We start from the raw sequence: 14,266 nt of genomic DNA, 5'->3' as shown, positions 1-14,266 counted from the left end.
AACATTTTTTCAGGTGTTTCTCAGCCATTCGGTATTCCTCAGTTGAGAATTCTTTGTTTAGCTCTGTACCCCATTTTTAATGGGGTTATTTGAATTTCAAATTGGTTTGGTTATTAATTTTAATTTCAGAACAACTTGGTTAAGGTAGTTGACAATTTCATACATGTGTACAATGCATTAGGATCATTCACCCCCTTTATCTATTTTCTTCTCCTGCTAATCCTATACTTTCTCTACCCATCCATTTCCCATGTTTATGACATTTACTTTGTCTTGTGACCCATATAGTTTAACCAGGGCTATCTGTGTGACCATTATATTGAAACTTTTTTTTTGTAAATTTGTGAGGTACAAAATCCAGACAATGCCCAGATCTCTCCCCATAGCTGTTGAATGAAATAGTGTGCAGTAAGGGGCCAGTTTCTCTAAGTCCTGCACATTTCTCATATTATGTTGATTTCCTCTTAAGTTAGTTGAGTGTTCCTTATGCTTTTCAGAAATTCTTAGTTACATTAGGCAAGTTTGTCAGTTGTTGGGTTTATTTCCTGAGCAATTAGTGCTAGAGGCTATTTTTACATGATAGCACAGTTCTTTTTTGGATTGGGAGAAGATTCTGTTTGTTTTAGATTTCTGGACTTTCTTAGACCAGGTCTCACAATGTAGCCTTAGATAAGCTGGAGTTTTAAATGTATGTGAGACTGACCTTGAACTCACAGAAATCCACTTTCTTCTATCTTCGAAGTACTGATATTAAAGTTATTAACCTTGGCATGATCACTAGCTCCTTATTCTGTACAGTGTGCTTCATGGAACAATATATTTTAATTTTTATGTTTCTCAGTTTATTAGTGAGTATGTTTTGAATGTCCCAAGAACACTTCTTCCAATGAACTTTGAGAGTCCCCCATTCTATTTTCCTTTTAACAGTCTTTATAGGTTGGAGAGAAGACTCAGAGTGGAAGAGCAATTATTTCTCTTATAGAGGACATGTGTTTAAATTTTCAGCATCTATATGGTGGCTCACAGCTATAAGGTATCTGATACTCCCTTTGACTTCTGTAGATATGCACATGAATTACAGAAATACGTAAAAGCAATATACTTACATACATAGAGTAAAGTAAATAATAATAAATAGTTTTAACAGTTACAGATATTTAGAGCCATACTAATTTTTAGTTAATATGTATGTAAAGTTTTTGTTGTCTTGGGTTTGTGTGAATTTTCCATACAGTATCATTTATTGAGGTGTCAACTTCCTATTGAATTGTTATGTCATTTTTGTCAAAAGTCAGCTGTTAATTTTTCATGACTATGATTGATTTCTGTGTTCTTTTGTAGTAACTATGTGTTTATCACTCTGCCAATATCCACATTGTCTTCATTTCTGAGTTGTGTTGTCAGCTATGAACTTAGAGGGCAGTTTCTTCAGCTTGTTTACCTGTTAGATAATTTTAGTCTGATTCTCTTCCTTGGAGATATATATATATATATATATATATATATATATATATATATATATATAAAATTTTTGCTTGTCAAATTTTGCTGTACCCTAAAAGTAGTACTGGAGCAATAACCCCTTCAGAGATCACCTCGAGTGTTTTTAGGGGGGTGGGAGGAATCATATACACTTTCTCTGAAACCATTTCCTTCTCTATTCTCATCCTTATCTGTTTCCAAATTATATGGATATTATTTTTGTCATATACTTTGAGAATATAATTTTATGGCAAGCCAGCATTTTGCTGCCTTTCCTGCGACTGGCGATAATGAGCTATATCCTCTGAGGACCTGATTCCTTCTACTTCTGTAAACCCAGCAAAATCATTCATGTTTCTGCATCTTTTCTAAAAATTGAAAAGTTATTATAATACTAATTGCAAAAGCCTCAAAACACAAGCAAGCATGCATCCCCATTTTTAGCAGGGTTATGTGGTCTGGAAATATTTAACAGGTAATATATTTTCATTTCCTTTGATGAGAAGCTCGTAGGCTGAATGGAATTTGCCAAATTTACATTGGCACGATCTGCCAATGATACATATGGATGAGCAATATCTACTTAGGGCTTGAATAAGATATAAATAATCTTTTGTTTTTGATTTTCTGAGACTTAATTAAAATTTTCATAAAAAAACAAGAAGATAATTGGAAATTCTATTTTTTAAATTAAAGTGACTCAGAGGTAGGTGGAAATACGTGTTTTGTTTCCTATTTGATGCATCCCTTGATATATAATAACAAGCATGATTGATGAATAGACCTCGCAGAATCAGCTGCACACCAATGCATCTGCTATCTACAGTTGCTATTTTTTGCCCAGAGGATATTAGTTATAAATTATAAGTCAGGAGATGTAATTTTGCTCAGTTTTTATTTTTATTTTTTAAATTAGAAGTGTATATGTGCTTGTTTATCCATTTTACCTAAGTAAACTAGCTACTGTAATTTTTAAATAAATACTGGGATGTTCTTGGGAGACAAATAGAAACATTTAATACATTCAGATGGTAGTCATACTTCAGCCCCTGTGGTTACTCCATTTATGTCATCCAATCACAGATTAAAAACATATGAAAAATGTCTATATTATACATGTAGAGACATTTTTTTCTTGTTGTTATTTCCTAAACAATACACACATTAACTCTTTTCTGGATGGTTTAGTTTATTAGGTTCCAAAAAAATCATGGAGAAATGATGAAGTATGTGAATGTGTAATAATTACATGTCAACATGGTCACAGTGTTCCTTAAATTCCTTGAAGGATTGCGTCTCTTCCGTGATCCTAGAACAATGCCCCACAGACACGGACGAGCATTTTTACATGTGTGTTTTATGCTTTACATGTGAGATTTAGCTTTCGTATCGTGGAAAGCTGCAGAAACATACACAGAGTCGAGAGGGCATCCACCTGCAAGCCAAAGTTGGATTAAAGTGAGCTCTTTCTCCTCTACTCTTCAGAAGGAAACAGCTCTGCTGTTACCTAGGCGATGTGCTTCAGCCTTCATTATGAAGAGATGGATTTTTTGAGTGAACCACCTGGCCTCAGTAGATTGCTGTTCAGCGCTGGAAAGGCATTGAGATTGCTCTGCTTTCTCCATTATGCTCAATCAGAAATGCTTTTCCTCTGCTGTACACAATGTTCTCTCTTGTTTACTTACCAATCTCATCCATTTATATGTTCCCTCTAGAAACCATTAAAATAGCACCATAATTTAGCCTACCAGACTATGCTAGCTTTCACGTTATTGTTGTTCTTGTTTTCTCTATTAGAGTTCCCGAAAACCAGGGCCAGTCCTCATAATGTTAAAATGTGAAGGAGCACTAAATTGATAAAAAGCAGGACAGCAAATCTACTGGTAAAGGACTTTCTGATTACTGCTCATGGTCAGAACACTTCATAATTGACAAAATAAGTCACAAGAGTTGTGATTGTACAATGATAGATGGTCCAGTTTTTCAGAATGTTCATTATTGGGTTACCAATAGTCAGGGGAAAACAGTCACAGAGTCTTGAGAAAACAAACTTTCTGTACAAGTTTGACCATAGAAGACCTTCAGCTGTTTTAAGATTGTAAATAGGTTTAGTAACCCTAAACAGATTTACTTATAGATCACATGTGATTTGATTTTTATATTTCACATTCACAACCCAGAAAATGAGAGTTTTTGGTACCAAAAGTAGGAAAAATATAGACATTTGATTTTTATAGCAATTGCACTAATCCTATAATTTGATTTGACTTTTTATTCTGTTCTGATTTATAATCATGAGATTTCTCTTTGTCTTCTTGGATATTTTCTTGTGCTTTATGTGCTTTTCAATATACAGATCCCGACCACACTTAGTTTGATGTATATTAAAATATTTCTGAGCTAGGATAAATTGTATTGGGTTTTACATTTCTGTTTACTGTTGTTGATTGAAAGTAGAAATTTGCCCATTAATCTTGAATCTGGTGTTATTGCTAAACACTTTTATTATTCTAGGAATATTTCATTTCTAGTTTTGTAGGGTTATTTGAGACGTTCCAGGTAGACAATCATATAATAATACGTAAATAAGAATGGATTTCTTTTTTACTTATCATCTCTAGAGAAGAATTTTGCTACTAAGTTGAAAAGGAAGAGTAAGGAATAAAAGTGGATACTTTTCTTGCATATCCAATCTTAGCAGAAATCATAATATCAGAGAGGCCCCTTGGTTTTGCAAACTTTATATGCCCCAGTACAGGGGTATGCCAGGGCCAAGAAGTGGGAGTGGGTGGGTAGGAGAGCAGGGTGGGGGAAGGGTATAGGGGACATTCAGGTTAGCATTTGAAATGTAAATGAAGAAAATATCTAATAAAAAATTGAAAAAAGAAATCATTCTATCATTCACTATTAAATATTAAGCATTGCTAATTATAGTGCTTTCAAGATAAACTTTGCAAGGCTGTGGTTTCTTTTTTTATTTTAATTGATATGTGACATTTCTAAATATTGATTTAGTATGATCATTTGACGTGTGTGTACAGTGTGTAATGATCAAATCAGGGTAATTAGCATTTCGATCTTGTCAAACATTTATCATTTCTTTGTGTTGGGAAACATGATCTAGTAATCTCTCTGCTGGGTATGGAGCCAAAGGAAATGAGATAGGTTTATCAAAGAGACACCTTCGCCCCCACAGTTATTGCAGTGCTGTTCAAAATAACAAACATATGAAATCAACTAAAAAGTCAAGATACATTTTGGATAAAGATCTGTGGTTTATGAACAGTGTAAAGTATTATTAGCCAAAAAAAATTATGTCAGTTTTGCTGAGACATAGATTAAATTGAATGGGCTCGTGTTAAATTACATAAGCCAGTACTGAAAACACAATACTGCATATTCTTACTCCTTTTTACTTTCTTTGGGACTCTAATTTAATTACAAAATTTCTTTTTTTCCCTTTTTCCTTCAATATGCCCTATAAATCATTTTCTGTTCTCCTAATTCATGCCTTATTTTTTCATTAATTTTTATTACAGCATATATGTTTTAGTCTGTTGAGTGCATATGGTGTGACTTTTATTATGTTTTGAGGGCTGGTCACTTGGCACTGGGCTGCCATTTGTTGTCCTGTTCCTGAGGAGGACTACATTTTCCATTTCCAGCTTTGCTTGGCTGCCCATATTTGTTCAGTGGGAGGCCTTACATGTTTTTCCTTCTTCAGTCTGGCATAAGTTTTGATATCATATTTGTTCAGCTCATGTTAATGTGGTCATACTGCTGAGAATTTATGGGTCTAGTTTCTGATCTTACTATGAAACATAATAGCACAAAACAAACAAACAAACAAACAAACAAACAAAAACTCCACTCTGATCCTCTTCTGAACTATTTCAGGAGACTTAAGTGCCACAGAGTATTTTGTAGATATATTCATTAGAACTGTTGGCCACAATTCTGCATTTTGATTGCTTATCATTTTCTATGGTGGTTTCTGTCTATTGCAAAGACAACTTTTCCTTGATGAGAGGTAAGGGCTAACTTATCTGCAGGTATAGCTACAAGTGCTTATAGAATTTTATTAGGGATTATGCAGATTTATTAAACTAGTGGTTATATATTCTTCTCCAATGACCATGACTTTACAAGCACTGAAACGTTAGCCAGGTTTCCAGTACCAGTTTTGGGATCCATCTTACTGAATGCATCTCAAGTATGGGAGAAATATGAAACAGTTATAAATGCAGAATTAATTTTACTGATGTTTCTTTCCAACTCTAATTTACTGACATTTTAAAAAATAGCAGGATTAATAAACTTTCTCAAATGTCTTTTCTGTGTGAATTGATATGATCTTATATATTTTCTTTTTCTGATTATTAATATGGTGAATTATGGCGGTTCTTTTTTAAATATTGCAATCCTGGAATAAATGAAAAACATGACAGCATTTATTATTCTTTTTATATATTAGTATGTTAAAATCTCTAATAACAGCTGGACTTTGCCATGACAGACTGCAGAGATTAACTCATTTGGATCAGTGTTTAGTAAATTACTTCCTGCTGCCTTCTAAGAATATAACACCATCAATGTTTGTCACAGATACAAATAGGCATGCAACTATCAATCACTTTTATCGACCTGTCTCATCTATACACCACACGCATTCCCAATTCCACTTAAGGCTTGTCACCCTGCTTAGACTGATTGTCACTTTGTCTGCTTAGTGCTTCTCTCCATCTTCAATATTCAACTTGCTGTGTACAATTATCAATTATTGCTTTGCTAACACTCATATTTTGGTGGAATCAGACTTTTGGTGATTTCCTTAACAGTTTTTAAAAAGTTTTTTATGTAAATAATTTCAGTAGACACTTTTCTGCTTTTTCATTACTTCAGACCCAAGGTATACCCACCCACTGACCCCTATGATTTGTGTAACATCACTAAACCAAATTCTCTAGATTTCACTAGACTTTATATTTTCTTGATACTTTTTGAGTGTTCTGTCTCTGACTCCAAGATTCATTGCTTCCCCCCCATCTTCCTTCCTCCATCCCTTCTCTCTTCCTCTCTAAGTTTCCCAAGCATATCTTTAGTAGCCAGAGGGAGCAGGCATATCTGATGTTAAAAAGTTTCCCACACATATCCTTAGAAGGAAGAAGTACCATGCATATCTGATGTTAGTGTCTGCAAATGAGCTGCAGATTGCATTTCCTGCCTAAACTGCATGGGAACAGCACAGTTTACCTTCCCAAATCCCAGCACTATCTCTCAGCAGTCTCCTCACCCATGAGTTCATGGGACTGTATTCCACACTTCAATGTTTTCTCTTGTGAATTTCTACTCAGTCAAATTCACATCTCTGTTTGCATATCTCACACTCATGTCAGAATCAACTTCTTTTCAATGGGATTTATCATCCTCCCACACAAGTCTGCTATGTTTACTTCCTAAATAAACTACTGATACTCAAGAAGCCCAGTGTGCCAGGAAGCTGCCCACAGCCCTTCGTTCATCCTACCCTTCTTATCTCTAGCACTTACTTAATCAGTGCTTTTTGTCAACCTGATCTATAGATATTTTCAAATTTTCTTCATTTATTCTCATCCACATTATTTATTCCATGGTTAAATCCGCAACTCTTGCTGACCTGAGTTATCAGAGTTATTGCCAACCATGGAATACGTGTCTAAACTTTCTTCTTTAAACACTGAGGATCCTATTGAATGCAAACCCCTTTCCAAATTGTTTAAGTTACTTCAAGAGCATTTGATACCCTTGGCCACTTCCTCTCTCTGAAAATGTTGCTATTTTGATTTCATGACCTTGTACTCTGCTGGCTTTCTTTTTGAACTCTTATCCAGGCACTCTTTGTAGTGTCATTGCCAGACATTCCTGCAGAACTTGACGGGGAAATGCTTCAGGTTCTCAGAGTGCAAGCATGGACACATTTTTTTTTTCAGAGTTTCTGTAGATAAATGCATTTCTCCACTGCTGGACTATAGAATTCTCGCTTGAGCTAGATATGTTTATTGTATAAGTTTTCTATCTTTTAGTATATTTAATAGATTTTTCAACATAGAAACTACAGTTTTTCCTCCACACTTGTTCTTCCCCTACCCTGTTCCGGTCTCATCAACTAAACCTGACCTTTAACCTGTATTAAAGCTTGAAACCTAAGTCAACACCTGTTGCTCATTCCTCACCTCATCCTCTATCACTCAACTTCTAAAAGCAAAAACAAGGACCAAATATTACAGTGTTCTGTGAAACAGTCATTGGTTTCATTGAAATTTTACTTTGGGGGACATTACTGAATAAAATTAGAATCACTTCAATCACAGATGCCTAGGATGTTGATCTAATCACCAAGACAGTTTCTGACAATTCTTTTTATAAATGCAGCATATATTGTACAACTTTTGAGACCATGTTTTTAATTTATCAGTATATCCAAGTTCCTACAAGTTAACCATACAATGAAGTTCCATATTTTTTTTAACCAAATGAATAAATGCATACATCAAATCCCAAAAGCTGTAATATCTTCTCATATTAAGTTACTTGGAAAATAATTTGGCAAAAGTGTCTATAACAGAGAAAATTAAGAGACTAAAAATATTTTAGACAAGTTGAAATGGAATTTACTTTCTATTTTCCTTTATTTCAAGATAATATATAGCATCACAAGTCTGTTTGCTTTCTTACTACAGCCCTTAACCACAAAGAGATCCTCCTGTCAAATAAACCATTTCTAGCATCATTTTTAAATTGTTAATCACCCTTTAAATATACATGCAAATTTATACAACACTTCTTCTGGAAAATCTGGGTTTTATGCATCTGTTTGTCTCCCCCTATCCTCATATTGTTTCTAGTGTGGCATTCTTAGTGCTGAAGGGTGATTCTTGTTACTCACCTAATTAATACCTTCTGACTGCACAACGATCATTCTGTTTATTGTTAAATCCTTAACTCCCAGCACATCATCTTCTGAACACTGGCCTCTCAACACGCATGCTAATGAGTACAGAAGGCAACATGTAGCATATGTCCAACTAGAGAAGGGCATGCGGCTGCCGATTTTAATTAACTAGTAATAGAATGGACTATGCATTTACTTTTATTATATATTTAATCACTTATTGTATAAAACATATCTTAATTTCTTAAATTGGCTTTTTTTATTTTCTCACTTGATATTTTATTCCAACAGTACTGACTTACTCTTGTTCTTTTTAATTTTTATGAATGTCTTATTGAATTTTATGTATTCTTCTCTCATACGATATAAACTGACAACAGCCTCATCTCCCTCCTCTTCCCCCAGTCTCAACCATCTCCCTTCTTCTCCAGGTCCATTTCTCCTCAATTTCCTTTTAGAATAGTGCAGGCCCCCTTTATGTTTTTTATTAAAATTTTATTACTATTTTAATTAAAATAGAATTTTCATTCCCTTTCTTTCCTCCCTCCATCCCCATCTGGCTACTTCTTCTCATGAACCATTTACCCAGTAAGAAGTTGTTAATTTGTATTATTTATCCTTTAGGAACCCCTGGAACTATTTGTATCTGATTCATATTATTGAGCTTTAAAAAAACTGATTCTTGCTCCTGTTTCCAATATTTGCTGCATTCATTTCTTTCCTTGCACTGCTTACCACTTTTCTATGTTTCAGACTAGTTGTTCTTGTTTTTCCTTTCCTCTTATGAATATGCTATTTTTTAATATTTGCAGTTTTCAGGCCCTGTGTATATGTTATAACTTTTAGTTTTGTGTTTTTGTAGGATAGCTGAATATGCAAATGAGTGGGTCTCTGTACCTATATCTGCTTCTTGTGTCTGTGCCCCACCCCCTTTTGGATATTTCCTTCTTTCTTATTGTATTGTCCTATTCTGATGTTCTAGGTTTTGTTTTATCTTACTATATTATATCATCATTTCCTAGAAGCCTGTTTGTTTTTTAGTGAGAGACAGAAAGCAAGGGAGTCAGGAAGGGTGAGGAGGTGGGTGTAGCTGGGAGGAGCAGAGGGAGGGAGAAATGTGATCGGGATATATTAGAAAAATAAAATTTAAATGAGAGGAAAAAAAAAGCAAAGAATGCTCCATTTATTTTCCAAGAACATCCATGGGACAGGCCCATAGTAAAGAGACTTTAGTTACATGATGGGCAGGTTCAGACATGACTCTGCCTTCACGTATCTAACAATTCACAAGAGATTAACAAAATGCACTCATGTATAAATGGCATATGTGTTCTGTGTAGGCATTTACATATGGATGCTGTCAACAGTCCCTGGTAGGGCGTCCTAAGTTGGTTATGCAATATTATGGTAGTGGTGAGAATACTAGGATATATAGGAAAGACATAACTTTACTGGTTCATTTTAAATGCCCATTTGTTATTTAATCATAACTCAGAATCATATATTTTCTCTGAGGTCAGCTTAAAGTAGATATTATAGTATATATTTAAACTCTAGAGGCTCTCTCCACCTTAGGTGACTTTAAAAAATGAAGTCAATTAAAGTGAAAAATGTGAAATAACAGGAAATATTAATGTGAGATAGCTGGGAGTGACTGGATGGAGGAAAAGGCAATAGGGAGTGATGTAATTCTATTTCAATTAAACATATTAACATAAAATAAACTTTAATTGAAAAATAAAAATTAAAAGGAACAAACAGTTCTGAACTATAAGATTAAAATATCGAGGTAAAAATGAAGTTACTGTTGGTCGATAAAAATAATCAGGGAAATCTCTCCCAGCTAGAGTATCAAATCATCACAGCTATGGACTCACAAACTGAGTCTGCTAAATCTTTCCTGATTGGTCTATTTGAGCATCTTTTCCAAAATACTTGGAGTACTCTCCTATCTTTTAAATTTTAGGCCAATATGAAAATATAAGAAAGTTATTGAGTAATTCCTCCCTATGTCCACAGGCTGTGGTGTCTACTTAACCAGGCACCATGAATTAAACCCTCCATATCTGCAAAGCTTCCTCCTCTATGGCAAGCTGTCTCCAAGACAACGCAGTTGGAGAGCAGCCCTGCTCTTGTGCCTGTCAGTAATCAGCGCCTTGTTTCTCACTATCCTATTCCTCAGCAAATGCTTGGCCGGGGTGCCAGTGTCAGTAATCTTGAATCTGTTTTTTACATGGGTCTGCAAAACTGCAATCTGCAAAAACAGAATTTGCCAAACAGATCCATGCAAAACAGATTCAATTTTCTTACAGCAGAAAAACCCTAAACGTTTTAAATAGGTGTGCCATCAGCTCTTTATGAAGTCTGCTGAGAGTCAGGTCACACACATTGGGGTTACCGCCAGTATCTTCCCACCTTCCATTCTCCTTCCAGGGAAAGATTATGGGCACAACTAAATACGATGAGTTCCATTTTAACAGACATGTGGATTATAAGCCTTTTCTTTCCCTGCATCACCAGCTAGGTAATGCCACTAAATATTGGCAGTTCTGCATGTCAACACACTGATTGCAGCTCTTTCACATTACCAGGACTCCCCGTTTACTCTTTACTGGAATGTGACAGGTATCTCCCGGTATTCACCTTCCCCAGGGGGAAAATTTCTTTTTAACTTTTACTAAATGACTTATCCCACAAAGTCTGAAGGATTTCTAACCTCATTAAAGCCTCTTCTCTCTCTTTCTCCCCAGACCAAAAGCTTTCTAAGGAGATTTTGGCCCCAGTGGTTGCTGTTTACAGGGATTCTCATCTCATTTCACCTTCTCTTCACCTACTGCCCACTGCAACATACTGACTGCTGAGGAGCAAATGTGACTGTGCTGCTGGGGGGCAGCTCCTTAATCCCAACCCCTTCTCTACTTCATTAGTGCCATGGCTCTTACTGGTATGACTGTGAGAATAGTTTCGCTCATCTTCATCCGTCCGGAAAGATGAAATTTCAGATCTTGTTTTTAACCCCTTAGCAAGATAAGGACTTGATTAGGTCATCAATTCTTTCTGAAATGAGTTTCCTAATTTGTACATTCAGAAGCTAATTTTCTGTGAAACTCTTGGAATTAATTAGAAATATCAAACCCTTAATGCATATAGCAGGGAGGCAAGAGTGCCTGTGTGAGTGGTGACCATGGGGAGCTTAGTGTCAAGACTCCTGTATAAGGTTTTTAGGATAGTTCATTACCAACACTCCTTTTATTTTTCTTGCTCTGTGCTGATACAGTTATTTCTTACTTCTTATGGCTGGTGGGAGGACAAAATAAAGAAGAAAATGCACAATAAGGGTTTATTTTGCTAAAGTGCCCATCAAAGACTACTTTAAAGAACACAACAGAAAAGGGGCAGCCCCTCCATATACCTGTTATTATCCCCATGTTATGTGATAGTGTGATAATGACCTTTTTTTTTTGTTGTTGTTGTTACACCTTTTATGTGACGAATTGCTTGAAGCACCGCATGTTTCTTCTGAGTGGTCATGTGTAGTGGTCTCCCACTCTGTTAGGACACCGTGCTTGCGCACACAGGGAGAATCTTTCTCATCCCCACCCATTCCCACTCCCCCTTTCATCAAAATAAATGCCTCCCCCCCGCCAAAGAAATTATTTCACAGCATCTTTAATGCTCATTTTAACGTTTATTTATGGTGGGGTTGTATACACGTTTTTGTAAAGGGTGCTAAGTGCCTACACTGAGAACAGTCCAGTTCAAATCAGTCCATTCCACATGGATGCTTCCTGTGCCAGTTGAAGTCATATGGAGAAAGGCCTTGACCTTTCTCTTGCTCAGGTCTGCGTTGCTGTTAAGTCCTGCTAACTCTCCAGGGCCTTCTTTGTGGATACAGATCATCAGTCCCATACAAAGAACAAGATACAGAACACCTCAATGTATTTCACAAGTTTAGCACAGCACATCTCTTGTACAAAAATCCACGAAAGCACAAAAGAGAAAGTACCAATCACTTATTACACATGCATCAATCTTAAACACTACACAAGTACACAAATGAATACATTGCATTACAAGGTACAAAAGCACTGTATGGAAAACTTAAAAATTATACATGAAATACTGCACTGTGGATTTGGAATACTCTAATGACTCAACCCCACCCTTACACATCCCTAGTATGGGTCAGAAACTATCAGTGTGCCCCTGGACCTTTTTAGTCCTCAGAGACACTGCTGCGGGGGGCCTGGGCAGCAAGATTAGCCTCCCGCAGAGCTCTGGCCTGCTCCAGAGCCTCCCTGTATCGGGAAGGCCAAGCCTGGGGATCTTTCTTGAAGACTCTGGCCAGGAACTCCATGATCTGCATCTTGGTGATTTCACGGTTAGCTCTGGACCCCCAGAAGAACTCGTACTCGGGAGGCTCGATGTGGGGCACACGCTGATACTTCAGGTAATTCTGCTGGACGAACTCCTCGGTGATAATCTTCCTGACGTCTCCGAAGGTGGAGTGCTTCTTCCAGGGCCTCAGCCCCAGGATGCGCAGCACGTTCCAGACCGCACCCTCTCTGGCCCCGCGGCCCTTCACGTAGATGAGGCTCAGGATCATGAGCAGGAGGCCTGTCATAGGCATACGGTTGTTGAGCGCCACCCTGTCTAGCTCCTCTGGGCTGAGGGCTTTGACCAGGGCAAACTCCATGGTGTGGAGATTGGTCAGCCTCAGGTGCAGCCCGAACACTCTGGCGAGGATGACGCTGGTGCGCCTGAGGATGCTTCTGCACCATTTCTTGTAGCTGCCCATGACCTCTTTCACCATGTCTGGAAACCAGAGGACCATCCTCTTCTGGTCCTTCACCAACACGTACCACATGAGCTCGTGCGCCTTCTGCACCAGCTGGGCAGGGGCTGGCGGTGCTGGGATCGGCCGGGCTGGACTCTGGGGCTGGTGGGCGCGGCCCTCCTCTGCGGCCTGCTGCAGGATTTTAGGGTCAACATCTTCGATCCGTTCTTCGGGCGGTGGCGAGGCCTGCGGGGCTGCCATAGGGCCTTCAGGAGCGCACGGTGGCCCTGCGAGGTTAGCGGCCAGAGAAGCGGGAGGAGGGATCCCCACCGGAACAGCATCGCTGTCCTGCATCTCACAGTCGGGGGCCTCGGCTGCAAAGTTAGGGTCGCTGAGATCCTTACTTTGTTCCGACATGTCTGCGCCTTCGGATCAGAGCAGGATCGATGCGGCTTGGAGCTCTTGGAGCCGGCACTCCCTCGGTGGAGACCAGCAGAGGAAGTGCGCTTTACTGAGCACTGCGCCTTCCGCAGCAGCGGGCGGGCGGGGCTGACGTGATATTGCGCATGCGTGTTGGGAAGCCAGAAGGGTGGTAGGGCTGGAAAGGAGCGAAGCAGCAAAGCCCAACCACTGGAGTCTAAGGGAGGGTACCACTAGGCTTATGTAAAAGATCTCCTGGTCTCCTGTATGGCGCAGAGATGGATGATGGTGGGGAAAGAAACAAGTTGAAGAGAAAGATGTAACTGAGATGAAGTTAAGTTCCAACACACTGAGTTTGTGCAAAATCAAATTAAATGTGAAGGTCCTGGAAAAAGGGAAAGACTAATTCATGAATTTCGTTTTTCTACAAAAGAATAAGAAAAACAGAAATGACATTTTTTTTTTTGGAAAGTCGTACCTTATGATGATGATGATGATGATGTCTTGTTTAATATTGGAATGTTGAGAAATTATTAATACAGAAATATCCTTACAAATCTGAGTGCAGATCAAACAAGGAAGAATGTAAATTGTAGTTACAGGCACTGGAGATAAATCCATGTGAGATTTGAATGTTCTAGAAGTAATAGATTCAT

General features: G+C 37.7%; 1 protein-coding gene across 1 annotated transcript; it reads right to left on the bottom strand.

The window, feature by feature from the left end:
* Nucleotides 1–12,078: 12,078 nt before the first annotated feature.
* On the bottom strand, nucleotides 12,079–13,732 carry Ndn (necdin, MAGE family member). Its single transcript, XM_021200649.2, has one exon. The coding sequence runs from the start codon at nucleotides 13,605–13,607 to the stop codon at nucleotides 12,630–12,632; it is 978 nt and encodes a 325-aa protein (XP_021056308.1). The 5' UTR covers nucleotides 13,608–13,732; the 3' UTR covers nucleotides 12,079–12,629.
* Nucleotides 13,733–14,266: the final 534 nt, after the last annotated feature.

Source organism: Mus pahari, chromosome 1, assembly GCF_900095145.1.
Source record: "Mus pahari chromosome 1, PAHARI_EIJ_v1.1, whole genome shotgun sequence".
In the NCBI taxonomy this organism is placed as follows: Eukaryota; Metazoa; Chordata; class Mammalia; order Rodentia; family Muridae; genus Mus; species Mus pahari.
Note: the sequence above shows the minus strand (reverse complement) of the source record. Positions and strands in the feature narration are given on the sequence as shown.

What these genes read in the sequence shown, in the direction of transcription:
- Ndn (XM_021200649.2), bottom strand. Translation starts at nt 13,607, where the DNA reads ATGTCGGAACAAAGTAAGGATCTCAGCGACCCTAACTTTGCAGCCGAG.